The sequence below is a fragment of the Hippoglossus hippoglossus genome, chromosome 21, assembly GCF_009819705.1.
Source record: "Hippoglossus hippoglossus isolate fHipHip1 chromosome 21, fHipHip1.pri, whole genome shotgun sequence".
In the NCBI taxonomy this organism is placed as follows: domain Eukaryota; kingdom Metazoa; phylum Chordata; class Actinopteri; order Pleuronectiformes; family Pleuronectidae; genus Hippoglossus; species Hippoglossus hippoglossus.
Window position 1 is genome coordinate 3640251 of NC_047171.1, and position 26725 is coordinate 3666975.

A 26725-nucleotide genomic window follows, 5' to 3' on the forward strand; every position below is an offset into this window, starting at 1 on the left:
GACTCATTTGTTGTTCAAGTCCATTTATTCAAAAGTATCAGACACACACACACACTTTGTGATAGAAGTGCAATAGATTTCACATGTAAAAGAGTCCGTCAACAAAATAATATTAAATATATTAATGAGAAAACACAGAAATGGTGCCAGTTCTTTATGTCACCGTCTTTCCCTCTGTACCCGAACTCTTCAACTACCTTCTTCCTCCCCTCCAGCCGTTGTCTCGTCCAGCCTCCCCTGCAGCGCCTCCTTCAGGGTCAGGCTGACCGCCTCAGAGTCTCTCACCACCCCCTGCTCCACTGACACCCCCGGGTGGTGTCTTTGCAAATGCTTGACCACCTGGAACTTCTGCTTGGCTCTGTAGGAGCAGTGGCGACAGCGGAAAGGCTGCTGCTTGGTGTGAGAGAGGTAGTGGTGCCTGAGGCCCGCCGGCCAGCGGAAGGCCTTGTGGCACAATCCGCACGTGTACGCCCGGTCGTCACTGTGCTGCCGCTGGTGGGTCTTCAGGATGAAACTGGTCTTGAATGCTTTGCCACATTTTTCGCAGACGTAAGGGCGCATGTCGCAGTGCTGCGTGTCCCGGTGGGCGCGGAGGGCGTCCGCTCTGTTGGTGCGGTAGTCACACTCGTCACAGGTGTACGGCTTCTCTCCTGCAGAAAACACGTACATTCATTTGTAAAATACATTTATAAAAACCAAATACAGACACTGTTGGCAGTTTTTATATGAATAGAGAAAAATTATTGTTCAAAAAGTTCAAACAATGGTCAACTTTTATTTCTAGTTGATACCTGTGTGCTTGGTCATGTGATACTTCAGCTGACTCGCCCACTTGCACTTGTAGCCACACTCTGGACAGAGGTACTTCTTCTCTTCTTGATGAACCCTCATATGAAGCTGAGGAAGAAATTATTATTAAAAAAACAAACTAAATAAAAGCGCATTTGTCATTTTCATCGTCTACAAACAAAATGCATTTGGTCATTCTCCATTGCACAGAAACAAATTAACTTCAAAATGAGGGAAGTGTCAAACTGTGAAAGTTTCTCCACTCCACACACTTAAGGACCTGCATCCATCCTGTTCAAATACATTTCCAATACAGCATCTTTAAAAATCTATTTATGTTAAAGTATTTAGTTCTCCTTTAAACTCTGAGCTCACCTTCAACCTGGATGGATCCGTGCAGGTGTAGCTGCACAGCTCACAGCTGTACGGCTTCTCCCCCGTGTGTATACGAATGTGCCACGTGATCTTCTGCTTGTTCCGGGTTGAATACTCGCAGTCGGTGCATTTGTACAGACGCCGACCTCCATGTGACCGGAGATGCTGCTCCAACACCAGCTGATGGCGACATGCGAACTGACACGTGCTGCACCTGAGGGGCTTGTCCTCCGCAGACCCCTCCTCGTGTTCGCTGCCGAGGTGCTGAGCCAACAGCTGCCTGGTTTTGGTGGCAAAGGGGCACAGCTGACAGTGATGTGCCATGTGGCTTCTCTGGTGAATCTCCAGGCTTTCCTTTGTCAAAAAGGACTCGTGGCAGGTGGTGCACTTTACCAGGCGGTGTTTGGTTTGTTGGTGGCTCTTCAGTGTGACCTCGCTGCTACATGTGTAGTCACACTGCTCGCATGGGAAACAGACTTGAAGCCTGTGCACGCGCTTACAGTGGTTTCTGAGTGCACTCTCTGAACTAAAGCAAGCTTCACATGCAGCACAGGCGTGCTTTAGCTCCCCCGTGTGGCATCTGAGGTTGTGCCGCCTCACATCGTCGAGCGTGTAGCCACTGAAGTCACACACCGAGCAGAAGTGCGTGGGCTGTTTGTCGTGGATACGCATCTTGTGCTGACGCAGTTTTGTCACAGCCCCAAAGGTCTTGTCGCACACTTCACACTTGTGACGGCCGATTCCTGTGTGAAGAGATTCGTGTTCTTCCAGGCGGTAGCGCCTGGTGGTGGTGAACGGACAGTATTTGCACCGGTGAGGCCGCGCACCTTTGTGTTTGAGTGCAACATGCTGTGCCATGCACCGTTTCTGCTTACAGCTGAAAGTACAGAGCAGGCAATGCAAAGGTTTAGGTTGAGCGACATCGAACTTCTTCTTTTTATGAACATACAGAATGTGGTGGGTTGTGCATTCGTCTGGTTTTGTGCGTGCTCTCTTTTTAGGGCTGTCTGATAACGCTGCTTTCTGAGCACAGCTTGGATTAGAGAAAGTCTGAGTTTTTCCGTTGTCCTCATCCAACAGGTCCTCTTGTTCTGTGACTGACTCGTTATCACACTGACCGTCGACTTCTGAGAGGATCTGCTTGTCTCCTCTCCTACATTCTTTGTGGCAGGTGGCGAGGTGCCGTTCAACTGTTGCAAGCCTGACAGATGAAAACCTGCACAGCTTGCATTTAAATTTACCATCTGCTTGAGTGTAAAGGGAGTTTTTCTTCAGCAAAATTCTTCTGCCCTTGTTACGGGAAACAAATTGTTTTTTCACAACTATATTTGTCCGAGTTTTGCTTTGCTGGTGTTTTGGATCAGTGGATGTAGTTTCATTATCATCAAAGCCTTCACAGGTTGTTACTTCCTCTTCCTGCTGATGAACCTGATCGTCTATGGAGATATGTTGTGGAAGAAGCTCTGTCTGATCTGAATTTGTTCCTTCAGGCAGTTCTTTGGATCCTTCCTCACCCTGACAAGAGCTCCCCTCTGCAGCTGGACATATTTTTGAAATACCCACAAACGTCCTTGTTTTTCGTGGACGCATTGGGCACTTCTTCACCAGGTGACTATCGAGGCCTCTCCTCTGTTTGAACTGTGCACCACAGGCCTGACACTTGTGTTCCTTCATCTTTCCGTGGCACAGAGTCAGGCTGTGGTGCTTCAACGCGGTCTCCTCGAAGGTTACATACGAGCACTTGTCGCAGCGATGAGCGTCTTTAGTCGGCACCACAAGCATCTGCACACGTCCCTCCAAAACCATGGCTTCTGCCTGGTCCTTGTCGTGCTTCTTCATGGCTTTCAGACGCACCTCGAAGTCTGATGGCTGATTGTGCACAGGCGGCAAAATGGAACCGATTGTTTCATCGTCAATCTCCACCTCAGGTGTTGGACACTTCTTGGGCTCCTCAGTTTGACTGGTTGAATTATCCAGAGGCTTGTAGCTGTCATCTAAATCACGTGGGTCACACTGTTCATGGGGCGTCGCTACATTATCTTCCTCTGATGAATTTGTGGATGTAGAGACGGCTGCCTTTTCTTGAGTGGCTGTTGGATTTGCACAGTTTTCCTCCGTGTTTTGCAAAGCGGGGGTTTGATAATCGGTGGTGGACAGTGTAGTCAGAATCAGAGTGCAGTATTCCTCTGGACTGTTCACAGTTGGCGGACTGTCTGAAATACCTTCATCAACAACCTCTTGAGGAACTTCCTCCACAGTTTGTGATCCTGATTCTGCTTCTGTGCCTGCACTGTGATCCGCTGGACCAGGGAGCCCACGTTGTTCTCTCCGAGATGTCGAGGGTGGTTCATTCTGCTCATGAGCTGCTGAGCGCTTGTTGTAAAAATCCTCCACGAACCCCGTTGAGTTTCTCTCCCTCTCCTTCGCAGCGTAGTTCTCTAGCCATGCTTTGTCCCCAGGCACATACCCATGAGCTTTCCTCTTGTGCAGGAAGAGGCTGATGCTACTGAACGAGGAGTAGAGACAGAGGGCACAGCGGAACTCTTTCAGCTTGGTGTGTTTGCAGTTCTCGTGGTTTTGAAGCGCTTGTCGGTAGCAGGTTGTGTACGTGCAGTACTTGCACTTGAAGGCAGATGGCTGTTTCTCCTCTCCGGAGTGTTTGGCCAACATGTGATTGCGAAGCTCATACTTGCGCTTGCAGGCGTAAGCACAGATCTCGCAGATGAGTGATTTGTCCTGATGTCGTAGTTTGTGACTGTTTAGCTGGTCCATGCGGTGACAGCGATAGGGACACTGATCACAATGGTACCTGGGAGAGGAGAGAGGACATGTAGTTTTAACAATAAGAGCATACAAAGAGAATCTGCACCTCTTCCTACAGTTAAATACACGTTATGTTCCTAGACTTTTCAGTATGGCCCATGTCCCATCTGCTAACATGGAGGAGGCGGGGTTTATACTGCAGCTAGCCATTAGTGGGTCAACTGAGATGTTTTGGATACAAATTTTGAAGCTGTCCTCCATCTTTACAGTCAATGATATTGTATGTTTACCTTGTCACCTTACTTATATTTGTTGCTTTGATTTTGGCAGCATCCTTTGGCCCTTTTTCCTTTATCACCCCTTTTATTTCTGCAATAGTGCTCCTGACTTTTTGCAAAATAAATAACTTAATTTAACCAATAACATGTGTTTTTATGTTCCCCTTCCCAACACAAGCTCAGGGTTGTAACACAGGGGCTAAATTTAAAGAGGTAACATCATGCAGGACACAGTTGAAAACACTTCCGTGTATATAGACACCCCCCCAGCCCTCAAAGGATAAGCAGTATAGATATGGACGGATGGACAGATGGCTGCATGGACAGATGTTTGTACACGACAAAAACCTACCTGAGGTCTCCAGCGTGTTTCCTCATATGGACGTTGAGATAGTGCTTCCATTTAGTGACGTATCCACATTCAGCGCACATGAAGTTTTTGTCGTCTGAGTGAGTGAGCATATGTCTGGAGAGGTAAGACTCATCTCGGCATCTGAAATCACACAGGCTACACTTGTGGGGCTTGTCACCTATAAGAGAGACATTGGGAAATGTAAAATACACAGAAGTACACAGAATAAGTTCAGCAACAAATGTGACAACTGGAAACTATAAGGTAAAAGTCTGAGAAAACATTAAGAACATTAAAACGCCTCCATCCTCACCACTGTGCATCAGCATGTGTCTCTTCAAGCCGCGTTTATGTGAGGTCACGTAGCTGCACTGAGAACAACGATGGATCTTCTCGCTGGCGTGCAAGTGTCCAATGTGCTGCTCAAACTCCACCGGGTTGAACGTGGAGAAGGAGCAGAAGTCACAGCAGAGCTCGTCTGTCCCTGCGTGACCGAGCCGCTGGTGCTGGAGGAAAAGAGTTTTATTGGAGGAAGAGAAATCACACTGCGAGCAGTGGTAGGCGATGTGTGTCCGATAATGAATCTCCATGTCCATCTCTGTTTGAAAAATGGCCCCACAGGCATGATGGCGACATTCTACTGCTTTGACCCCATGGACCTCAACAGTGTGTCTTAGAAGTTCTTTGCGCAAAGAACTCTGGAATGAACAGGCCTCATGGAAGCAGGCCACCGGTTTGCTGGCAGTTTGGCTGTTGTGCGTCTTCATGTGAGCCTTGAGTGACCTGCTTTGACGAAAGCTTTGACCACAGGTGGGACAGGGATAACTTTGACTCTTTACGCCATCTTGTGCCTCATCAGTGTGCATGCTGGCGAGGTGCCGACGGATCGCGTTACGCTCCACAGCGGAATATTCACACAGGTGACAACGGTGAACCTTGTCACCCGCCTCCCGGAGCCTGTGTATGCGTAGCTTGCTCTTGCTGGTGAAGTAATGCTTGCAGGTGGGACACTGGAGACTGGGGTCAGGGAAATGTAAATGGAGGTGCTCCTGCAGGTGGGAGCGCATCTTGAAGCAGCGACGACATGTGGGGCAGGTGTGGGTGCGATAGATGTGCTCGGCACCTTCTGCTACGTACTCTAATAGACAAAGACACAAGACACAAATTCTGAATAAACTGACAATACACCATTCATCTTGAACTATCAATAATACTATCAGCAACTATAAAAACATAATTGCATAAAAGGTCTGAAACATAGGGAGGTGCCAGCCCATGTCTGGCTTTGAAAGTAATTAAAGAAATTTAAGGTGCACATACCTTTGGATTTCATTGGTGTAGCGTCCACTGCGGGAGGACTGTCTCTTTCCTCTGCCTCTCTCACTCTTTTGTCACTGTGCCCATCCCGCTCAGGCTGTTCCTTACGCCCATTTCCTGGGAAAGATGGGTTGGATTTCAGTTTTCTTTTTGGCCTGTCGGGCAAGTGTCTCTCCATCTCACTCTGTGTGGGCAGTGACACTTTGCAAGGAATGAGAGTGAGTGCCGTGTGTGGACGTCAAGTGGGCTTGATATTCCTGGTGGTCAGTGCTGCTGAACTGGCATCCGGGCCCAGTGCAGGCAAACAGGCCTCCAGGGTTGTGTCCACTGTGAGTGGTTTTGAAGTGATGTGTGGAAAAGGCCTCAGTGCACCGAGAGCATTTGTAGCTGCTCAGCTCTCCTGTTCACGAGGAAGCGGTCGGACTCTTCAAACAGGGATGAGAGAGGAAAACATCACGGTCTGTGAAACTCTGTCCACACTTTTCACACCAATGCTGTTCGACTGTCTCCATCGTGTCTGGAAAAAAAACAAACACAGCTTTTAGTTTCAATGGGGAAAAAACGTCACGAGAGATATTATAATATTATAGGCTCATGTTTTTAGATACAAAGATAGAAAAAAGGTATACATGAGCACAATGTACACAATCCTTGAATACACATATACATACACACACGTGTATATGTACATACATATGTACACATGCACACATCTGAAAAGATCTTCAATAAAACAATCAACAGTCTCTTAATTAGTGACTTATCCCATCATACCCATCAAAAACAACTGAATCCAATTAGTCTCATATTCTATGGACACTAGGTACATGCAGTATATATATATATATATATATATATATATATATATATATATATATATATATATATATATATATATATGACAGTACATGTTATAGCTGTAGTATCCGTTTGTTTGGTTTATTTAGCTCCAAATAACAAACTCAACAGTCTTGTACACGCTGTGACACAATCGTGTACTAATACACAAACACAAACACACAACATGTTCCTGTGTTTTACTCACACTATCGGACCTACCGCCCGGGTTTCTGCAGAGCTGTGTGTCTGTGAAACACACCATCAACATCCACCTCTTGAACAACATGGCTGCCACATCCGGCTCGTTTAAAAAACCCGCCGTCTCTGTCCGCTGCTGTGCAGAATGAAGTCATTTATACTGAAAGTTAGAATCAGAAGGAAACGCGTAGTTTATATGAGAATAATAAAATGATATTAAAGCTCAATTAGCATCATCGAGCTAGCTTCTTCTTCTTCTTCTTCTTCTTCGACTCCTCCTCCTAATTCTTCTTCGTTTTTTTATGGAAGTTGGCCGTGACTGCCCCCTTCTGTTCATTCTCCCTCATTGTCCCGGACCAGAACACACTGTTAATAAAAATGTGTATAAATATATATATATATATATGTATATTCCTCCTTTTGAACTCTGCAGCCTTGCGTCCTACACTAATGTACTTTAACGTTGTTCTCTACCTGCTCTGTGCTGTGTCATCACTTCCTATCGTTTTAAACTGTTCATCTGTCTCCGGTGTTTCACTATACTCAGTTTGTATTGAAGGTAAATGTCTCCATTTTATTGTTTTGCATCCCCTTTGGTTAATTTATTTGTTTTCCACACTTTTTCTTTATGTGATGATTTCGACCATTTCTTTTCTGACTGCTCGTTCTTCCAGTGCATCTGCTCAGTGTCGCTGGAACTCACATGGAAGGGACGCGTTCCCTCCTCTTGGTATACTTGAGTTAGATTTCACAAAGTAGAGCCTGATAACTTTGGGCTGTGTCCTGTGTAAATACCTGCAAATATCACTACATGTTATATTTCAGGAGGAAAGTTTAGACAATGACTAATATTTCCCATTAAATTATAACCCCCGAGGTGGACGATGACTTGGCATACAGACATTGGGAGTCACCATGAACAAGAGTGAAGTGAACATTTCTTTGTCACCTCTCAAGGAGCTTATTTTTTTAAATAATATTACATATGAGCAAGTTATGAGTGCTACAAAGAAAATGTCCCTTTAAATTTCTAAAGATTTCTTCAGTAAAATATTTGAAACTTAACATACAGACAATCTTTGGCAGCTTTTAAGGATTTCTTAAAATAATATTTAACAGGAGCAAGTTACGTTATGCTGTGAAAATGTAGCTGACTTTCCCCTTTTACTTTTCTTTAAAACACAAACATGTAATATTCCATTTCCTCATACGTGTTTCTATCTTATCTGGAAACCAAAATCTTTTTACTCATTCTGTCAAACGTCCTCGATAAATGTCATTAAACTTAATTTTATAATAAACTTTATATTAAAACACACACAACACCTGCTTTAGTTTCGCTTGTGAGCTAAAACACGTCATAATGACACTCTGCGGGGGGGGAGGAACGAATGTTAGAGGCCAGGCGAGCCGTCGGAACGAGTTAAATGAAACACAGGAAGTGCAATAGAGGTCGCCGCTTGAATTGAACAACACTGAAATCCAGACAGTGCACACATGTGTCTGTAGGAGGCGGCGCACTGCGGGTGTACTGGGAACACTGGGAACACTGGAGACCACCCGCGTCTCACCGTGGCCACATGAGATGAAGCAGGAGACATGTGAGCGGTAGGTTTATACTTTGTCATGACAGCAGCTGCCATTAGTGAGCACAGCTACACCACAGGTCCACAGACTGACCGGTGTGTCACTTCCTCTGCAGGTCGGCTGTACCACACGGCGTCACAACATCTGTATAGAGTCTGATTCCAGCATCACCATGCCCCTGTCAGACTTCCTGGACGGCCTGAAGGACAACCCCTACTTTGGGGCAGGCTTTGGTCTGGTTGGGGTTGGCACAGCACTGGCAGTGGCCAGGAAAGGGGCCCAGGTGGGGATGATCTTCTTCCGCAGGAACTACATGATCACCCTGGAGGTCCCCAGCCGGGACAAGAGCTACCACTGGCTGCTGAGCTGGATCACCAAGCACGCCAGGCACACCCAGCACCTGAGCGTGCAGACCTCCTACCTGGCACATGAGAGTGGACGGGTGCACACGCAGTTTGACTTTCACCCAAGCCCCGGAAACCACATCATCTGGTGAGAGCTCCCTCTAAGACATACTTGATGACATCTAGCTCTGCAGGGCATCTTGTTTTTAAAGCTTTGCATCAGGTTTGAGGCGTACGGCATAAAAACATATGGAGATAATACTGTAACGTGAGGGTTGGATCACTCTTCATGTAAAGGAACAACCAGATGGAGACGGGTCACTTTCTGAGCAGCCCTTTAATGTTCTCCATGCTGGTCATCTACATCAACATGTAAATAATGAATGTATAAATATGTAAATCACTTAACTGTGAACATTATAAACACATTTTTAGTAAATGAACATAAATGAACTTAACTTTCCACCTTACAATACCTACATATATATGAATCTGCTCTCTCTTAGCATCTTGTGATCTTGTCCTCCGTTGTGCTCTGCAGGTATGGGAGGAAGTGGATCAGGGTGGAGAGGACCAGAGAGAAGCAGATGGTGGATCTGAACACTGGAACCCCGTGGGAGTCCGTCACCTTCACTGCTTTGGGCAGAGACAGACAAATCTTCTTTAATATCCTACAAGAAGGTAAAGAGCTACATTATGTTCCTGATACGTTTCAGAGTTTCTTGTCATATGCAATAGTGTCTTGCCCCTTTAACCATTTATTGGCAATTCAAAGCAGCTGTAAATCATGTTTTGTAGCAAGAGAACTGGCCCTGAAGCAGGAGGAGGGGCGCACAGTGATGTACACAGCCATGGGTGCTGAGTGGAGACCCTTTGGATTTCCGCGGCGACGCAGGCCCCTGAGCTCCGTGGTGCTGGAGGCTGGTGTGGCTGAGAAGCTCGTAGACGATGTGAAGGACTTCATTGGAAGCCCCAAGTGGTATACAGACAGAGGTGAACTATACCAGGGCTCAAACGTATTCATTCAGTGTATATGAAAGTTGTCTTTAATTTATTTTGATATGATCAATACAATATGATCAGTACAATTTTGTTCTTAATCAGCTAAAATGAGCAAAACCACATATTATTGACAGTTTTGTTAATTTGCATGTTTTGTAAAGCACACTCCTCTTAAATCTCTGCAGGCATCCCCTACAGAAGAGGATATCTGCTGTATGGACCCCCAGGATGTGGAAAAAGTAGTTTTATGTGAGTGTGCTAGTACTCTAAGTATTTGCTGTAGATGGACTAAGTGAAGTATCTTCCTCTCATCATCTGTCTGTGACTCTTTGTGCTTCAGCACGGCACTGGCTGGGGAGCTGGGCTACAGCATCTGTCTGATGAGTCTGAGTGACCGAACCCTGTCCGACGACCGGCTCAACCACCTCCTGAGCGTTGCACCGCAGCAGAGCATCATACTGCTGGAGGATGTGGACGCAGCCTTCGTCAGTCGAGACCTGATTCCCACTGAGAGTGAGTAGAGCTGGACGACACTTGGTTTAGTTAGAATCAAAATGCAACAATTAATTGTCCTTGTTATTAATGTAAGTATTCCAGAGTTTAAATTCTCTGCTGAGTTACCTGGTAAAGCTGCGGCTGTTCTTTGTGTTTCACGTTACCTTTCTCTTTGCCTCACAGACCCTCTGGCCTTTCAGGGAATGGGAAGACTGACCTTCAGTGGTCTGCTCAACTCTCTGGACGGAGTGGCTTCATCTGAGGCCAGAATAGTTTTTATGACCACCAACTTCATTGACAGGTAAACTTGGATTAGTGTATATATAAACAAAGTACTTAGAGTAAATGTTATTGTCCATCACTGAACTCTGCAGTTCTTGAATGAATGTTGCTGTGTGTCTGGATGTGTAGACCAGCAAAGGATTCAAATGCATTTGCTATAAAGACTTCAAAAGTCAGAAATGCAGTATGTTGTTTTTAGCTTCTTGTGCTGCCCCAAGTGTACAAATATCAAGTATTCCAGCTTCAAAATATTAAAACCATTAAAAAAAAACAAATTACAACACAATTATAGTTAGAGAATAGAACTGGTTTATTCAAGGTCTATCTATGTGACTTTGACATTTTTATTTTGTGTCAGTGCCGTTGATTGAGAGTTCTCTGCTCACGCAGGTTGGACGCGGCGCTGATCCGACCCGGCCGTGTGGATCTGAAGCAGTACATCGGCCACTGCACACACTGGCAGCTCACCCAGATGTTCCGGCGCTTCTACCCACTCGAGCCGGCTTCTGAAGCAGAGCGGTTCGCAGAGCGTGCGCTGGCTGCAAACTCGGAGATCAGTGCTGCTCAGGTGCAAGGACACTTTCTGCTGCACAAAGCGGACGCTGCAGGATCTATAGACAATGTTGGCCAGATCAAAGGATGAAAGGAGGGGGGGGGGGGGGAAGTGTTCAGAGACAGTTGAATAAAGAGAAATGTGAGAAACATATAGTTTTCACCATTTGTTTCCAGTTGACTGTATATTATTATTCTTATTCTTAATAAAAGACCAATATTTGGTGTGTTTTGGTGTCGAGAGAGTGGATATTTGGGGACAAGACCCTGTCTTCTGTTCACTGTTTACAGTCCAATGAGCTTCTTTTATCACAAGAAACCAACATTTCTCCTTAAAAAAACACAAACAGCGATACTTTCTGTCGGTGTTTTAGGTCCAGATGACATTTTGGCTAATCTCTACCAACAACTATTAGCATATTATACGATACGACACTGCAATGTTAGACCAGAAACTCAAAATTAAAAGTTGTCGTCTACAAGATGACAGAAATTCTACAAATTCCATTTCAAAAAGCCCCAAAGAACAACATGTATTAACTGTAAGCCCTTCACATTGTAATGTTGAGACCTTTAACACATGGTGACTGTGGAGAGAAAGGAAGAAACCTCCAATAGACTCAAATGAAATGTGGCACCATTACATAAAATGAAGAGAAAGCCAAAGATGAAAAATGTGGTTTTGATGTTCCTCCCAGGGAGAAAAACAGTTCCAGAATAAATAGATAACAGGTAATTCACTGTGCATTTGTTTTAGCTTCATGCAACTCAAAGTTTTAAAGTCTCTTCAGTCTCTTCTTTGTCATCAAGGACATCGACCTCAGTAGTTCAATGGAAGGCATTCTTTTTTTTAAATGTATATGTAGTAAATGGAAAAGCGCAGCTGCAGAAATGAGGGTCTTGTCACCGTGCATTTGAGCAGTATTTGTTTGGATTGTGTTTTAGATACCCTGCACAATAAATATGACCTTATTGTTTATGTTTGCACTTCAGATAAACAAGTGTAAAGACCTGTTAGCCTTCCCGTTCCTGGTAGCTCCTTGACAGTTTGTCTGGATGGGTTAAACATTCAGTAAAACATGACTCCTCCCTGCTTAGCTGCTCTGGTGGCGGTCACAGGAGCCCTTTTTATTTGCTATTTGTCCGTCATCATGGCTTCTGGACTGTCCCGATGCCTAACGAAAAGGACTGGCGGCTGGCGACTGCCTTGCCCCATCGCCGTGTTCCGGGTCCGCTCCAGGTTGGGAAGCTCCTCTTCTGCACCGGGGGTCCTCTCCACCTTCCAGGACAAACCTCGGACTGTGAAGGACCTGCCACATGTCAGCTTCTTGGAGATGATCTACAGAATAGGGTTCCAGGGTTTCTACAATCGTTTGCACGAGTTACAGGTATTCCAGCTGCAGCGCACTGCTCTGCATGGTGCCCTGAGGTCACATATTTATATAATCACCAGGCTTCTATCACAGTGATGCATGCTTGTTTTAATCTGCATCCAATAGTTTCCACTGGATGTTTTGATGCATAGCAGAAATCCCTGTTTAGACTCTGTGGTTCTGATTCCCTTTGCCCCAGTGTCAATGCACACTAGAACTTTTCAGGCCTGTTGAATTACCGTGGTTCCCATAGTAACCCCCAGATAACTACGGCTAATCTCAGCTCACTCTCACAGAGGAGAGGATTGTTTCCCCTGTCCCCCCCCCCCCTTCAGTCACGTCTAAACAATCACACACTCACATGCTCTGCTCATTCCTCGTCGAACAACATAGTGAATTAGATTGAGGGATTGTGTTCTTCTCACCTAACGATGTATCCCACTGCTTGTGCATCTGTTAATTCATCAGATCTATGAGAAGCAGCGCTATGGGCCCATATACCGAGACGGAATGAGGTCGGTGTCCGTGAACACCCCACAGCTGCTGGAGGAAGTCATGAGGAACGATGACAAGTTCCCCTGTCGAGGAGACATGTCGCTGTGGAGAGACTATCGGGACATGAGAGGATTTGGCTACGGGCCTTTCACGGTGTAAGATTGAAAAACACTGCAACCCAAATCTCTTTGGGGCTGGTGTGGGACACATTTTAACATTTTTGCTAAGATGCATTCGTTTGCATTCTGTTCCCAGGGAGAACGAGCAGTGGCACAACCTGAGGGCGACGCTGAACAAGCGAATGCTGCACCCGAAGGACTCTGCACAGTACGGTGGTGCTATCAATGATGTGGTTACAGACTTCATCAAGAGGATCCACTGTCTGCGGCAGAGCAGCCCGACAGGAGATCTGGTGACCGACGTGGCCAATGAGCTCCATCAGTTCTCACTGGAGGGTTTGTAGAAAGTCTGAAAGACAGTAAAAGCAGCACACTCATGTTGGGATTCGAATAATCCCAACATGAGGAATCATACTTACTGATGCCTATTTTTTTTACTCTTGCTGCTGTAATATTGTAAATTTCCCCATTGAGTGACTAATAAAGGATTATCTTATCTTATCTTGTCTTATTTCTTACCCATCTCCACTCAGGTATTGCTTCCATTCTGTTTGAGACCAGGCTTGGGAGTCTGGAGAAGGAAATTCCCGCAGGTACACAAGACTTCATCAACGCCATAGGTGAGATGTTCAGCAACAGCGTGCCTGTAATGGTAACGCCCAAGTGGAGCCGCAACCTGCTGCCCTACTGGAAACGCTACATCGCCGGCTGGGAGGGCATCTTCACTTTTGGTGAGTTGAACAAGAGAAGCACAGCAGAGGAGTTAGATAAAGGAGAGTTCCTGTTTAACTGTGTGTCACTACTCAAAGTTCATTGAAATACGCTGTTTTGTTTATTTTTTGTCTCATAAAATTCTAGTGAAGAATAAGATGAACAGATTGATGCCACTGTCATAGCTGAACACTGAATATCAAACGACAGAACCAGTACTGGCCAACTGATGCTGGATTTTTGGGGCTAATGTTGGTACCAATTCTAGGACATAAAAATCTTGAAAATATCAATGTATTGACTAATATTCATTTAATTTCCTAACTTTGTTAAGCAGCCTTGGGTTCCTTTAAATGTGCATCAAGAATCCATGTTATTATCATTTTTATTATTATTACTGTACTACTTTACATACTAAACTACAAATGGCAATTAGCTAGTATCTTCTATCATTTCTCTTTGTTTGAGATTAATCGTATTTCTGTTTTTCCACATCTCTAAATTCAACCAAGCGTCTTTTTCTGCCCATTATTATAAAACCTTTTCAAACCCATTGATTGTACACGTTCAACCAGTGTGATGTTGTAAAACAGGAGCTGTAGAGGTGCTGGAAGGATTTTCTGACATTTGTACAGGGCAGTGTGAAGGGGAGCTAAATGATTTCTAGCTGTAGCATCATGGTACAAAGATGACAGTGGCATCATCTAACTCTTTGCAAGAAAACAAATGACATATTTCCCAAAATGTAAAATGATTTACCTTTTATTCTGCTTTAAATCACAGCAGAAAATGTTTTGTAGGGGTTCATTTTGTCTGCACGGTGGATGATAACATGAAACACTTATCCCAGCTAAAGGTCTGATTGATAAGAAGATGGAGGACATTCAGTGGCGTGTGGACAACAGACAGGATGTGGAGGGAGAATATCTAACGCACCTCCTCGCCAACACTGAGATGAGCCTGAAGGACGTGTACGGCAGCATCACTGAGCTTCTCTTAGCAGGAGTGGACACGGTAAATGTGACCCTTCGAGTGTTGGGGCCATGTGGAAGAAAATAAAAATTGGAGAGAATAAAGTCGTAATTTTAGGGGAATAAAGTGGTAATTTGAGGCTATGTGTCATTTTACAGGGAGAATATTGGAAGATCAGCCTGTTCCCTGTGTTTGAATAAGGAATGTCAAGTGTCTTGTTATGTTAACAAGATGAAATACTTAATACTTTGGCTGATCAGCATAATATTATCATAAGTATCGAAAAGATTGGGTATGAAAGTGTCTTTTTCAAAGAAAGAACCACAGAGACTTGATGGAAAATTACTCTATTATACTCTATTACTATAAGAATAAATACGGCCCTAATACTCCGTTATGTTTCTGAGAGAATATTTGTACTTTGACTGCAGAATTGTAGTAAAATAAATAGGTGAAAATGAAATCTACCCCCAAAACACACCACTTTAGCTTTTGTGACCCACTCTGAATACATCTCATGCACAGATATCACCTCTCTCTGCCTGTCTTCTTATTGGCATCTCTTTGTTTGTCCAAGACGTCCAATACCCTCACTTGGACTTTGCACCTGCTGTCCCAGGAACCCCAAATCCAGGACAGACTTTATGAAGAAGTGTCCACATTCGTACCAGCGGACCGCACCCCCTCCGCCGCTGAGGTCACACGGATGCCATATTTAAGGGCTGTCATCAAGGAGGCACTGAGGTAGAGCTGGTTAGAGAGGATGAGGTGATGTGATGGGGTTCTGCAGCCACAGTAATGTAAACACATGGACATGCACGGTATTGGAAGGGGATCTGGATGAAATTGTCTTAGTTCTCTGTATCAGATTTGACATATTTGTCGAGAGGAAACAAAAACATGATTCTTTCCTGTTCGCAGGATGTACCCGGTGGTTCCTTTAAATGGGAGGATCATTTCAGCAAAGAGCGTTGCGATTGGTGGATATCAATTTTCAAAGAAAGTGGGTTTTTTTTTTTTTTAACCATTATTTTGTACTGGTTTTGTTAACACTCTTATTATAACTTAAAGAGAAAAGCCACCTTTTAGAATAGTAGTTTATAATGTGTCTAATATCTCGACTATTGCTTCCGCAGACTGCTTTCGTGCTTTGTCACTACGCCATCAGTCACGATGAAGACACGTTCCCGGAGCCATTCACGTTTAGGCCGGAGAGATGGCTCCGTGATGGCCGCCAGATGCCACACCCCTTCGGCTCCATCCCCTTCGGCTTCGGGGTGAGAGGCTGCGTCGGTCGGCGGATCGCTGAGCTTGAGATGTACATGGTTGTTTTTCAGGTAAATGACCGATTCAACTTTAGCAGGACTTATCATTCAGTCGGCTCTAATAAAGTGACTGCAGTCACTCCATATTTCTTTTTGTCCCTCCCAGCTAATCAGGCTTTTTGAAATCAAACCCGACCCCACGATGGGAGAGCTGAAATGCATCAGCCGCACCGTCCTGGTTCCAGAGCAGCAAGTGAACCTGCACTTTGTGGCCAGACGACGGGAAAACACAGCTTGATTCGTGTTTGGTTTTAAAGCATATGCTGCATCTGAGTGTTTGTATTTGTTTTTAAGATGATGTATTCTGAAAGAGACTGTAGCAGCAGGTTTTTCACGCTTTACTTGCACAACTAATGTGTTTATGCTGGAGAAAATGAGGAATGGTGATTGTGGATGTACATTATGAGATCTTTAATAAACCAGGAGTAGCATGAGATGTATTCAGAATGGGTCATAAAAGCTAAAGTGGTGTGTTTTGGGGGTAGATTTCGTTTTCACCTATTTATTCTACTACAATTCTGCAGTCAAAGTACAAATATCCTCTCAGTATATTTCAAGCTTTACTCTTAACAAATATATATATATATATAATACTGAGAGGATATATATATATATACTGTATATATCCTTGGAAACAATGGACAATACAATTTGAAAACCAATTGATGCTACTGAAATGCTAACAGTATCACATACATCCATAAATATCATATAACAGCAAGATGCATTGTTTTTTGTTATTAAATAAGAATTGAGTGATGCTGTGGTTACATGGACATTTTATTTTTTAGGTTTCTTTATAAAATGACATTTTGTGATGTTAAAGATGAAAAATCCCAGGTTAATGATCTCTGTTCCACTCTAAATGAGCTGTTGGCATAATTCATGTTACTAGTCAAAATTTGGTAATATAAATGTGTTTTCATGCAACTGATTAAAAGACTTCAATAAAAATATTCAACTCAACAAATACAAACAAATGACCACTTCATCAATCACCCAGCAGGGGGAGACATACTCCACTAGAGTCTCCTGGTGTGGGGCAGCAGTTTGGTCTGGAGGTCCTGAATGACACACACACACACACACACACACACACACACACACACACACACACACACACACACACACACAGAGTGAGGGAGAGAACAGAATAGTATACATTTTGTGCAGTTTGTGTGTGTGTGTGTGTCTTTCAGACTCCAACCTCAATGCAACACTGAGGTTTTGGATAAAGTTAAAATGAGGTTACGGCTAGGTTTAGGTTAAAGTTAGGTTGAAGTTAGGTTAGGGGAAGTAGTGACTATAGTCAAGATTAAAGTAAGTCTCCAGGAAATCGTGTGTGTGTGTGTGTGTGTGTGTGTGTGCATTTTCCAGTATATACACTGTGTGTGTGTTCTTGCACGCCATGAATACTATAAAACCATCAGTATCAGCTGGGAGTGGCTGACAGGCTGAACAACCAATCACAGCACACACATGTGAAGGTGTGTGTGTGTGTGTGTGTGTGTGCGTGTGTCTGCAGTGAGTCCCCTCATCTCAGTGCGGCTCTCTCTGTCAGTGCGTGAACACAACTCCTGGCAGCTGCATTAAAAAACACACAGTTTACGCACATTCTCGGTGCGTCCGTGCGTAAAATGAGGTCATAGCGCCACAAGTGTCCACGTGCAGCGGCGGCACAGACGCGGGTCCTCTGGGTGCGCGCACACTTGGATGGGTGAGGACGTGTGCGCCCTGGCGTCGCTCGGATGGGATGCACGGTGAGCTTCATCTGCTGTGAAGAGGACTTCCTGCCGATGCCTGTAGTCCAGCAGCATGAGGAGGAGAAGAAGAAAGACAGCGGGAGGAAGGTGAGAAGTTTTACTGAGAGATACTAGACTCTAGATTGTCTATGCTGGAGTTCCCTTTAGGATCCAGATAAGCTTCCACTTGACAAACGAATCAAAGTGCATCGAGTGTGGACTCCTGGGAAACCATCAGCAGCAAGGAGAAGTCATGATCATGTTCCAGTCACTTCAACATACCAACAGTTGGTGCTCCAGCCCCACTCAGGTGTATCGTGGGTCTAATACCTGCTCTGGTATCAGGCCTGAATGAGGTAAACCATTCACCTTAATGTCTTTGCCAGGGGGCAACTTCCGAAAAGTCCAAGTTCAGTCACGCTTGATCCGTGACTGAAGCACAGGGATGAGAAGCAGTGACTTGTAGCAGCGGTGATGTCATGGAAATCATTTCCTCTGCCTGGTGTTGCTGGTGCTGAGGGTTTAGATGTGTGTTCCCTGCAGAACCTGTTTAATAAGACGTGGTTCTGCAGCCTGAAGCTCTGCTCTCTGCTGGGATGTGATCACTGACCTGCAGGCGAGCAGAAGCTGGATTTACATGAATGAGTGTTTGCATTGATGAGGCTCTGCAGTGACTTCAAAGTCTTTTCATTCCTGTCTGACGAACCTTTGTGTGCATCTTTGTGCTGTGGTTTCTCCCAACTTTGTTTGTGTCCCTTCCTCCTGCAGCCAATGAGACCAAGCTCTCCCTCATCAGCACCCCCCATCGTCCTCCACACGTTTCCATTAGAACTTAAAAGTTATTTAACACCGTTAATCCGGTTGAGATATTGATCCTTTTTCAGGAGATTTGACCAAGTTTGCGTTTTTTTATGCGTGGCAGAAACGAGATGTTTTAATTACTTATCCGTTTCCTTTTTTTTTTTTTATCCATTTCAACTTGCCATTAAGTTTGATTTGTTGCAAACTTCATGCACTTGTAGCCATAAATTTTTTTTTTTACGACCTTAAGTTGGAGGTTGGCAACTGCAGAACAACCCCCAGGGGTGTAAGCCCTGATTTAGATGACGCCGTGTGTTATATGTGCTATACACACACAGTATGTGCCTGTCACAGCACAGACACACTTCATATTAAGCACTAGACTTCCTGTGTTACTTTGAGTGTGTGGTGGATGTCTCTCCCTGGATATGCAGATCTGCCCTGTGGCAAAGACACACAGCTGGCAGCGTGGCGTGCAGGGCTGTGGGCGCATGGCGAGCAGTGGGAAACGAATGCTCGGACTGACAGTGGAGCTGTGGTTGACATATTGACGTGGTGCTAAAGTTTCATCAGTCAGGCTTCACTTGGGCAGGAGCTTACAAAGTGGAGCCCTTTATGTCCGTTCTGTAGGATTGAGGTTTTTAGACGATGTGAATAAAACAATATTTGTGCGAAGAAGCTTTGTTAAAGTTGTAAAGCAAGTTTTTTCTCATGCGTGATGTGTGTGTCGGAGGTGTCCTCAGGTGCAGAGAAATAGCTTCCTGTGTTACTTGCTCTTTGTGTGTGTGTGTGTGTGTGTGTGTGTGCGATGCTTGTGGTTTTGGTCCCAGATGAAGAGGACGGGTTGTCGGCTCCTGTCAGCGGCGCTCAGGGAGGCCCACGGCCGCAGAACTTTGAAGAGTGATAACAATCGAGCAGAAAGGAAAACCCTCATGTAAAACCAAAGTACACAGGCTAGACTTTGAACCAGATGAGGGGGGGGGGGGGTCATGAATCGGCTGCAGAAAGAATGTGTGCAGTTTGCTTTGCGTTGAGTGGTTGTTGTGTAATAGCTGAGACGTGAACACAACATAAACACATTTTCAAGACAATGAGAATCCTCCACAGGCTCAGATCTGAGAATCTACCTCAATTTAAACTCTTTTTTTGTTTTGTTTGTCTTCCTGTCGTTTCTTTGTCCTTGTAGATTCATGAAATGGACAAATAAATGGGTTTAACCTCAGTTAGTTAATTGAGAGGAGATCTGCCTCTATTTGCTGCCACTTGAGTCTCCCCATTGACTCCCTGTGTTATTTTAGAATCACTCCGAACACACCCTACGAGTTCAGATATTTGGCCGAACGAGCCAGAGATAAATTAAGAGTGGATTGGATCATATGGACACAAGTGTGAAGTCCATGGACTTTTTTTAGAAGGACTGTGAGATATGATGTTTCATACTTTGCTCGGGTTGTTTATTGCCTTGTGTGACTTTTTACCGTTGTACTTTTTGGTGTTTGTGGAGGAGAGTGAACCCAACACAGAACGTGGTAATTCTGAACAGCAGCAGGACCCAGGTCAGCCGTAATGAAACAAAGAGCTCGTACCTTAACGAGGTGCTGATCTGAAAACATGGACGAGGTTTGGATGTGAAAAATCTAGACTGGAGCACCCTCTTGAATAAAGATTGGAAAAAAACAACACCCAATTAATCATGCTATTAAATATTTAAAAAAAGTAATATTTGGATATAGATCTTTCTTTTCTGTGCAAGTGAGGCTCAGTTATTGTTTCATGATAACGACAATCTAAATTGTAAGTACTTTTTCTAATAACAAACACTTTTTTTTGTTGGGCGCGCTCATGCTGCACACGATGCGAACTATAACCTTTAACAGGTTTCAAGAAAAGAGCCGACCCAAATCTGGAGATCAGTAAAACAGCTGACTGTGCAAGAAAATACTCATTTCAGCTTGATCCCTGTCAAGTCCGGCTCTCTATCTCCCCCCCCCCGCTTCTGAAATTCCCACCAAAGTGTCAGACGGTGGGCGGGGGCTTTCCTCGGGTTTTGAGGGATTTTTGATAAAGGTATGTGGTGAACTGAGAGTTACCTGCCGCCCCTTATTGCATTCCAGGGGAGGTTGTAGCTGCGGGGAAACAGTGCGTCCTCTGTGCCGCGTCTCTGGGGAGGCCTATGGTTTCAGTCCTACCTGCTGGCACTGACCTGCACGTGGTGGGCCGCAGAACAAGACCCTCTCTGTGTGTTCCCCTGTGGAAAGCTGCCCAGTGTGTGCTTGACCCAGGAGACGGGCTGTGGCTCCTCAGCAAAGTTAACCCCTGTCATCTTAGCTTTTAATGCCAGTGCACACAGGAATTTAACCTCTGGCGGACACTTGAGCACATTATTTCAGAGGAGGAAGCTTCTTATAAACTCCTCACATGACAGAGTGGCCACAATGTTTCATCAGGTTTATCTTGAAGTGGTAAATGTCTCCCATATTGTTCCCAGCAGCAGATATCCTTCTGCTTTAGCAAACCTTTCAATGCCTTCCTGATACTTTGCATTATTCCCTGTGCAATCAGAAATAGTTCTGACCATTTCATTTACAAACTTAAAGCAATAATTATGCACTGGAAAAGTTATCTTAAATATGTAAGTAGAGATAATGACCTAAAACCATTCAATGTGAAAACATCCTAACTGTTAAAATGAAAGAGAGGTTTGTATAAAAGCAAAGTGACATGTTGATTGCATCATTTCCTTAACTTACAAATATTAAAAATCCTCCCCAGGAATGTACAATGTGTGTATTAAGTATCTGAATTTGAGGAGGAGATTTCCTCATCTTGTGCCAACAATGATCTTGAAGTTGTGTAATAATTTGAACCTTTTAATCTATGTTGGGAGGCGCCGCCTTTCCTTTCAATGCCTCGTGGACAAAGGATGTGTGAGTCTGATGAGCGGATATTTCCTTTCCAAACAGCTTTTCAAGACATAACGGAGGCAGTGATGCGTAACGTCGGCCACAAAGCCTCTGGGACAAGACGATAGCGGAGGAGAAAAGGCGTTCATTCAGCTTCTTTAAGTGTCTTTAATTCACTTGGCAATGCCCAGAGGATAGCGTGTCAGTCAGAATGATAGATTAAGGCACAGGCAACTGTATTTTCTCTCCAGAGTCACGGTTGCGTGGCCCTTTTCTTGGAATGTAAAGCAGAGGCCTGACTTCCACCTCCGCCTCAGACCTTGTGGCATCAGTGCAACATAATACACTCCGTTTAGCCCTATACCATCACGCCTCTCTGGCTTTGTGTAGCAGTGAATGTGGCCTTTATGCTGCAGCTTTGTTGATATTTCTCTGCAAGTGTGTGTGCATATGTGGGAGGATTTTCTTGTCCTCTCCCTAATACTTGGCAGGGCGACGTTGCATTCGCTCTTGGCAACGTCGAAATCCCACAAAGTCTCACTCTGGGGGCCTTTGTAGCCTTTCACAACGCTTCCGAGTGATGGACAGGGAGCTCAGCTCTCCCAGGTCGCATCCCCTTCGCCTCAAAATGTGCCTTTTGTTGATATTTGTGCCTCTTCTCTTTCCCCCGGGCTCTTTTTCACCAAGGTCGGATGCCACAGGGCTCCAAGGGTAATTGCTGTGACAGTGGATCAGAAGTTAGGCTGGGCTACCCAGGTCGCCCAATCATGTTTTCATCATCGGGAGAATGTTTCTCTTTGGGGACTTAATAAATCCCCCCCTTTGACATGCTGCATTTGCTCTGAATACACACAGGAAAAGAAAGTCCCCTGATTTGTTTCTCTCTCTCCGGTTTGCACCAGTGCTTGTAACAAGCTGAGGCAGATCATTGTTGCTAGTTCACCCTGACTGGTTTCCAAAAGGATAGGTTTGCACTCTTAGACATTCCACTGTGGAGGAATTTCATAGGTATTTGCACAGGAATGTGGTTTCTCATTGGATTGAGTGGGAAACGTAATGGACATTATGAAATGTGACCATTGAGTGTCTAATAAAACAGTGTAATCACTGTGTTGGTAGACAATAACAAGTTCTCTAGGTCGTGTACGGAGAGACTTTGGGAAGTGACAAACAATGGAGAGAATATGAAAGTATATACTTTATTAATGTTGTTATATTAACCTGCAGTAACTTGTCTTTTTACATGTATGGTGACTGTGTGTGTGTGTCTCCAGTGTCCTAAACAATGCACAGGGGGAATACCAGTTGTAGAACACAGCACATGTCTGACATGCTGTTACTATTGGTAGTAGAGTAGAAACTCGATAGCCCTCCGTTAAAACAAAACAACGGCACATGTTCCACGTTCCCGTCCTGATCCCTGTTAATGAGAGCGAGCGGGTCCCACTCCAGGCACCAAGCGGAGGAATCTTTAATTAAGTCACACTCTGGGACCTGATGCTGCACATGTGCTGCACGCGCCTGGAATCACACACACGCATCACCGGCGTGCCGTTCGCTTATATCATTGAGACAGGCTGCGTTCACACCTTAGCTAAAAATACACCTATCCTATTTTTTCTCACACGTAGGGTTGGGCTTAACATTATATATATAACATGAGATGATAGGAATTTGTCTTTACAGATTTAGTTCTATCTTTTTATACTTTTATTCTGGTTACATATGTCTATGGCTGGCAATGCCGTCAGGAGTCAATATTAGGTTTACAGGATTTTATGTTGTTATCTGAATCTGTGTGTATTCAGTATCCCTGCTCATAAACATTTTATTTCCTCCACTCCCAATTCATACCATGTGGTTTTGAGGTAAAGATTTATTAGCCAATAACAGTCATGGACCAGTGATTCAGTGGCCACGCGTGGCAGCCGTCGCTGTTTGGTCCTGGTGCTTTTTATTCTGGGGTTATTACATTTGTGGATATTTGCGAGAAGGGCCTTAGTGTCTTAGCGCAATGTATTCGTCATATAACGTGATTTAATTTGCTAATTTATCAAACATTCAAACAATTTCATAATCATGCTACATTTTCAAATCACATTGACTCCAAATTCTAATATTTCTGCCTTTGCCCCTGAAGAAATGTGTTATTTCAGTCTAGTTTTAAATAAGAATGTCGCTGAAAGGCTTGAAAGGTTTATACAAATATGAAGTTTTTTTTCATCATATAATGGTTTATCAGCCAAAGGTATTTTTCCAACGAGACATAAAAAAATCAATCTTCATCCCTTAGATTTATATAAAGAATTATTATTTGTATGATGTATATAGAGAATAGAGCATGAAGGCCTTTGGTGTTAATACAGATATGGTTTCTTTGGTTCCACCTGGACTTTCCCAGACAGCAAGAACAACATATTGGATTACCTCAATTGAGGGGTTTTACCCTTTAAGCCCACTTCATTTTAAATTACAGTAGTCCCAGAAGTTCTGAGAACATAATCTGCTCCTTCGCTCCCTCCTGCGTGCCTATCTGCCTCGGCAAGTCCTCATGGCACGACTCTGAACATAGCCCGAATACCTCCACATGATTGTGTTGCATTGTACTGTGTTGTCTGCTTAGAACTGTGTGCCGCCTCAGACTGGAGGCCACTGTTTGGCCGGGGGTTTGCTGGTGGATTGGGATTGTAAATTTGAGGTAATGAGATGGACTCAAAGTTACGATTATGATTTGTCCTTGAGTGACTTTCATTTATTAAACTGTCCCGCTCCTTATTTAGATATAAGGATGTTTGAATTGGAACAAATGATTTAGTCTCAGGAGCAACAATACAAGACATCCGGTTTCATGGGGAGGGAAACCTGCACAAAATGTTTGCCTTGTGTATTTGATCTCTCCTGAAAGGTCGGGTGTTGTTGTCAGAGATAACGTTAATGGATTTAAAGTGCTCTTACGAGATGAAGCTGAGCAAGCTGCTCTATCGGCTGCGTTATCAGCTCCCTACAGAGCAAAACTGTTACTTATCCCTGTTCTCGATAACATTCCTCTCTGGGCACTTTCACTTCTGTGTCACATTCCTGAGATTTGCTTTGTCAGTTTTCTCCAATTGTCTTAAATTTACCACGAAGCTCGGGTGTAGCTGAGCTCTTAACACCTGCCATCTGCATTCTGAAGTTTGGACTGTGAAATTAGTATTCACAGGATACCATGCTTAGTCTTAGTCTTTCAGGGTAAACAATACGAGTTGCCAAACCGAGGAGGCCCGAGGCTTCTTTACCAAAAAGAGTTTAAGCTGTGAAAAATTTAGAATTTAGATTCTCTGGCATGATTTTGTACAAAATTCACACTTCCTAACCTGTTGTCAACATATGGTACATCTGCTGAAAGTTGAAATGAGTAAAATCTTGCTGAGACATCGGGTATTCAACTGGTTGCAATCTGTGACTTCACCACTAGAGGCCACTATATCCCACACATTTAACGTTTTAAATTGTAAATAGTGTTGTAGGGTTGTTTCAGTTTATATGTTGCACTGTGTCAGACACCTCATCCGTGATGTGCTGTTCATGTTACAGTGAGCCTTATCTGTTAAGGCCGTAAAGGTCATTAATGACTCAAAGGCGTTTTGGGGAAAAGAAGTTTATACCAAAGATCGGTCAAAAAGTTTTAGAGTTTTAAAGTAAGAGCCAAGGCGTATTTGCAAATCTAACTGATATACCAGTGATACTCACCATAGCGCCACAGAGCAGGGGTTGCTTGATTCAAGTCTGGTCAAGTCTGTAACAATAATCAAGATATGATGGAAGCTTGTTTGGTTTGTATTATCTCAGAAACGTGATATGAGAAATCATGTGACACTCTTTGCTGGTCCTCTGAAGCGTCTCTGCCATTTTGACTGGAGACAAGTAGACATGAAAGAAAAAGGAAGACGGCCACTAAACGGGGGGAACACATTCCTTTTTTGAAATGGTGGTTTGTAGACAAAACAACAGCAAAGACATCAAAGTAGAGGTTAGGGCCACTTACTATGATTATGTTGATACTGATGTCTTTCAACCAGCAGATGGGGACATTGCGATTATTTGTTTTCTTCCCTAAATTGTGATTTACTCAGTAAATTGCACACAAATATCCCTGTATTAATAATTACTACATACATTACAGTGTTATGTGTACTGTACTATGTGTTTTGGTAATAACATCTTTAGTTTAGCATCACATTGTACAGAATACGACTCTGCACAGTTTTTACCACAATACTTTTCCAATGTTTATGGAGGAGGTTTCACCAGCGGCTGCATCAGGAGTCGTTTAATCAAACTCAAGAGGCTGAGAGCGTTGGAGCAGTAACAGACACAAGTCACGTTAATCACCCGTTTGTACGTCCATCACATATAGTTCTGTGGTTTGGTTAATTTGAGGCAAAACTTGAACTTGAACACATCTGGGCTCTGGGAAATAAATGTCTGGACAAACACACACAAACAGGAGAATGCCTGTGTGAGACGTGTTCTCACTCCACTCGGTTTGGGTGAGAGGTTCAGTGGCACTGCAGGCAGAGAGGATGGAGGCATCATCAACATGCTGTGAATTGTCCAGACAATGACCTGCTCTATTCACACATTGACTCCATCAGACATTACACAGACTTACTGGGGCAGCAGGCAGGGTTAAGTCTATATAATGTCCAGTTCAACTGATTTGAACATTTGTGTTAACACGTAGGGTTCCGGGTAATACCGAGAGGATTTCAGGTTTGGAGTGCATGTTCTAAACCCACTTTGATTTGTCAAGTTTAGACAGGCGGCTATAAGTAGGACCCCATTGACAAAAACAGGGATAGATCCATCCTGTAGCCATGTAACCCCCCCCCCCCCCCCCCCCCCAAAAACTTACTTTTTTAGGAAGAACACATAATTAGTAAGAAGCTGATAGAGAAAGTAGGTTTTCACGGCCTTTTCCTATATACTGGGATCCTATTAGTTATTTGTAGCAGCTCTCAGACATGCACTGAACTGCGGAGACTTTCTCCAGAGGAAGTTTATGTGTGAACGCAAATGTCCGAGTGAGAGCCTCCGGACTTTCTGTGGACTTTTCTCCTCCTGGACC

At 44.1% G+C, this 26725-nt stretch overlaps 4 protein-coding genes across 17 annotated transcripts in view; 3 read left to right on the plus strand and 1 right to left on the minus strand.

The window, feature by feature from the left end:
- Window positions 1-15: 15 nt before the first annotated feature.
- On the minus strand, window positions 16-7173 carry znf142 (zinc finger protein 142). Of its 2 annotated transcripts, none has more exons than XM_034573571.1 (8): window positions 6934-7173; window positions 6378-6391; window positions 5878-6334; window positions 4871-5695; window positions 4558-4735; window positions 1165-3973; window positions 792-897; window positions 16-650 (listed from the first exon to the last, which is right to left on the minus strand). In XM_034573571.1, exons 3-8 carry the CDS (start codon window positions 6050-6052, stop codon window positions 190-192), a joined length of 4554 nt encoding a protein of 1517 aa, XP_034429462.1. In that variant the 5' UTR covers window positions 6053-6334; window positions 6378-6391; window positions 6934-7173; the 3' UTR covers window positions 16-189. The 2 variants fall into 2 exon arrangements, with proteins under 2 accessions (XP_034429462.1, XP_034429461.1); XM_034573570.1 differs by having other exon boundaries at window positions 6920-7173.
- A 1165-nt stretch (window positions 7174-8338) lies between these two features.
- Window positions 8339-11302, plus strand: LOC117755217 (mitochondrial chaperone BCS1). The gene is made up of 8 exons (XM_034574806.1): window positions 8339-8522; window positions 8626-8991; window positions 9385-9524; window positions 9642-9836; window positions 10031-10094; window positions 10186-10358; window positions 10524-10641; window positions 11013-11302. Exons 2-8 carry the CDS (start codon window positions 8672-8674, stop codon window positions 11263-11265), a joined length of 1263 nt encoding a protein of 420 aa, XP_034430697.1. The 5' UTR covers window positions 8339-8522; window positions 8626-8671; the 3' UTR covers window positions 11266-11302.
- An 844-nt stretch (window positions 11303-12146) lies between these two features.
- LOC117755238 (cytochrome P450 27C1) lies at window positions 12147-16558 on the plus strand. The gene is made up of 9 exons (XM_034574843.1): window positions 12147-12562; window positions 13016-13197; window positions 13298-13497; window positions 13695-13892; window positions 14723-14886; window positions 15422-15588; window positions 15766-15847; window positions 15981-16181; window positions 16276-16558. The coding sequence occupies exons 1-9, from the start codon at window positions 12254-12256 to the stop codon at window positions 16405-16407; spliced, it is 1635 nt and encodes a 544-aa protein (XP_034430734.1). The 5' UTR covers window positions 12147-12253; the 3' UTR covers window positions 16408-16558.
- A 1189-nt stretch (window positions 16559-17747) lies between these two features.
- The window catches only part of tns1b (tensin 1b), a 136027-nt gene continuing 127049 nt past the window's right edge, over window positions 17748-26725 (plus strand). For 6 of the 13 annotated variants that reach the window (XM_034573509.1, XM_034573505.1, XM_034573506.1 and 3 more), the window contains exon 1: window positions 17749-18019. In XM_034573509.1, the coding sequence (XP_034429400.1) occupies window positions 17918-18019 (102 nt within the window). In that variant the 5' untranslated portion in view covers window positions 17749-17917. Of the gene's footprint in view, window positions 18020-26725 lie in introns of all 13 variants that reach the window. The other 7 variants (XM_034573502.1, XM_034573503.1, XM_034573507.1 and 4 more) reach the window with 3 other exon arrangements.

Bases quoted from the DNA above. Each gene is read 5' to 3' on its own strand.
- LOC117755238 (XM_034574843.1), top strand. From the start codon at position 12,254: ATGACTCCTCCCTGCTTAGCTGCTCTGGTGGCGGTCACAGGAGCCCTT. The intron at 14,887-15,421 runs GTAAATGTGACC...TGTTTGTCCAAG, and splicing joins TCTTAGCAGGAGTGGACACG to ACGTCCAATACCCTCACTTG. The intron at 15,589-15,765 runs GTAGAGCTGGTT...TCCTGTTCGCAG, and splicing joins GTCATCAAGGAGGCACTGAG to GATGTACCCGGTGGTTCCTT.
- znf142 (XM_034573571.1), bottom strand. From the start codon at position 6,052: ATGGAGAGACACTTGCCCGACAGGCCAAAAAGAAAACTGAAATCCAAC. The intron at 5,696-5,877 runs GTATGTGCACCT...TTTGTCTATTAG, and splicing joins TACACCAATGAAATCCAAAG to AGTACGTAGCAGAAGGTGCC. The intron at 898-1,164 runs GTGAGCTCAGAG...TTTCTTCCTCAG, and splicing joins CGGATCCATCCAGGTTGAAG to CTTCATATGAGGGTTCATCA.
- LOC117755217 (XM_034574806.1), top strand. From the start codon at position 8,672: ATGCCCCTGTCAGACTTCCTGGACGGCCTGAAGGACAACCCCTACTTT. The intron at 8,992-9,384 runs GTGAGAGCTCCC...TGTGCTCTGCAG, and splicing joins CCCGGAAACCACATCATCTG to GTATGGGAGGAAGTGGATCA. The intron at 9,837-10,030 runs GTGAACTATACC...AAATCTCTGCAG, and splicing joins CAAGTGGTATACAGACAGAG to GCATCCCCTACAGAAGAGGA.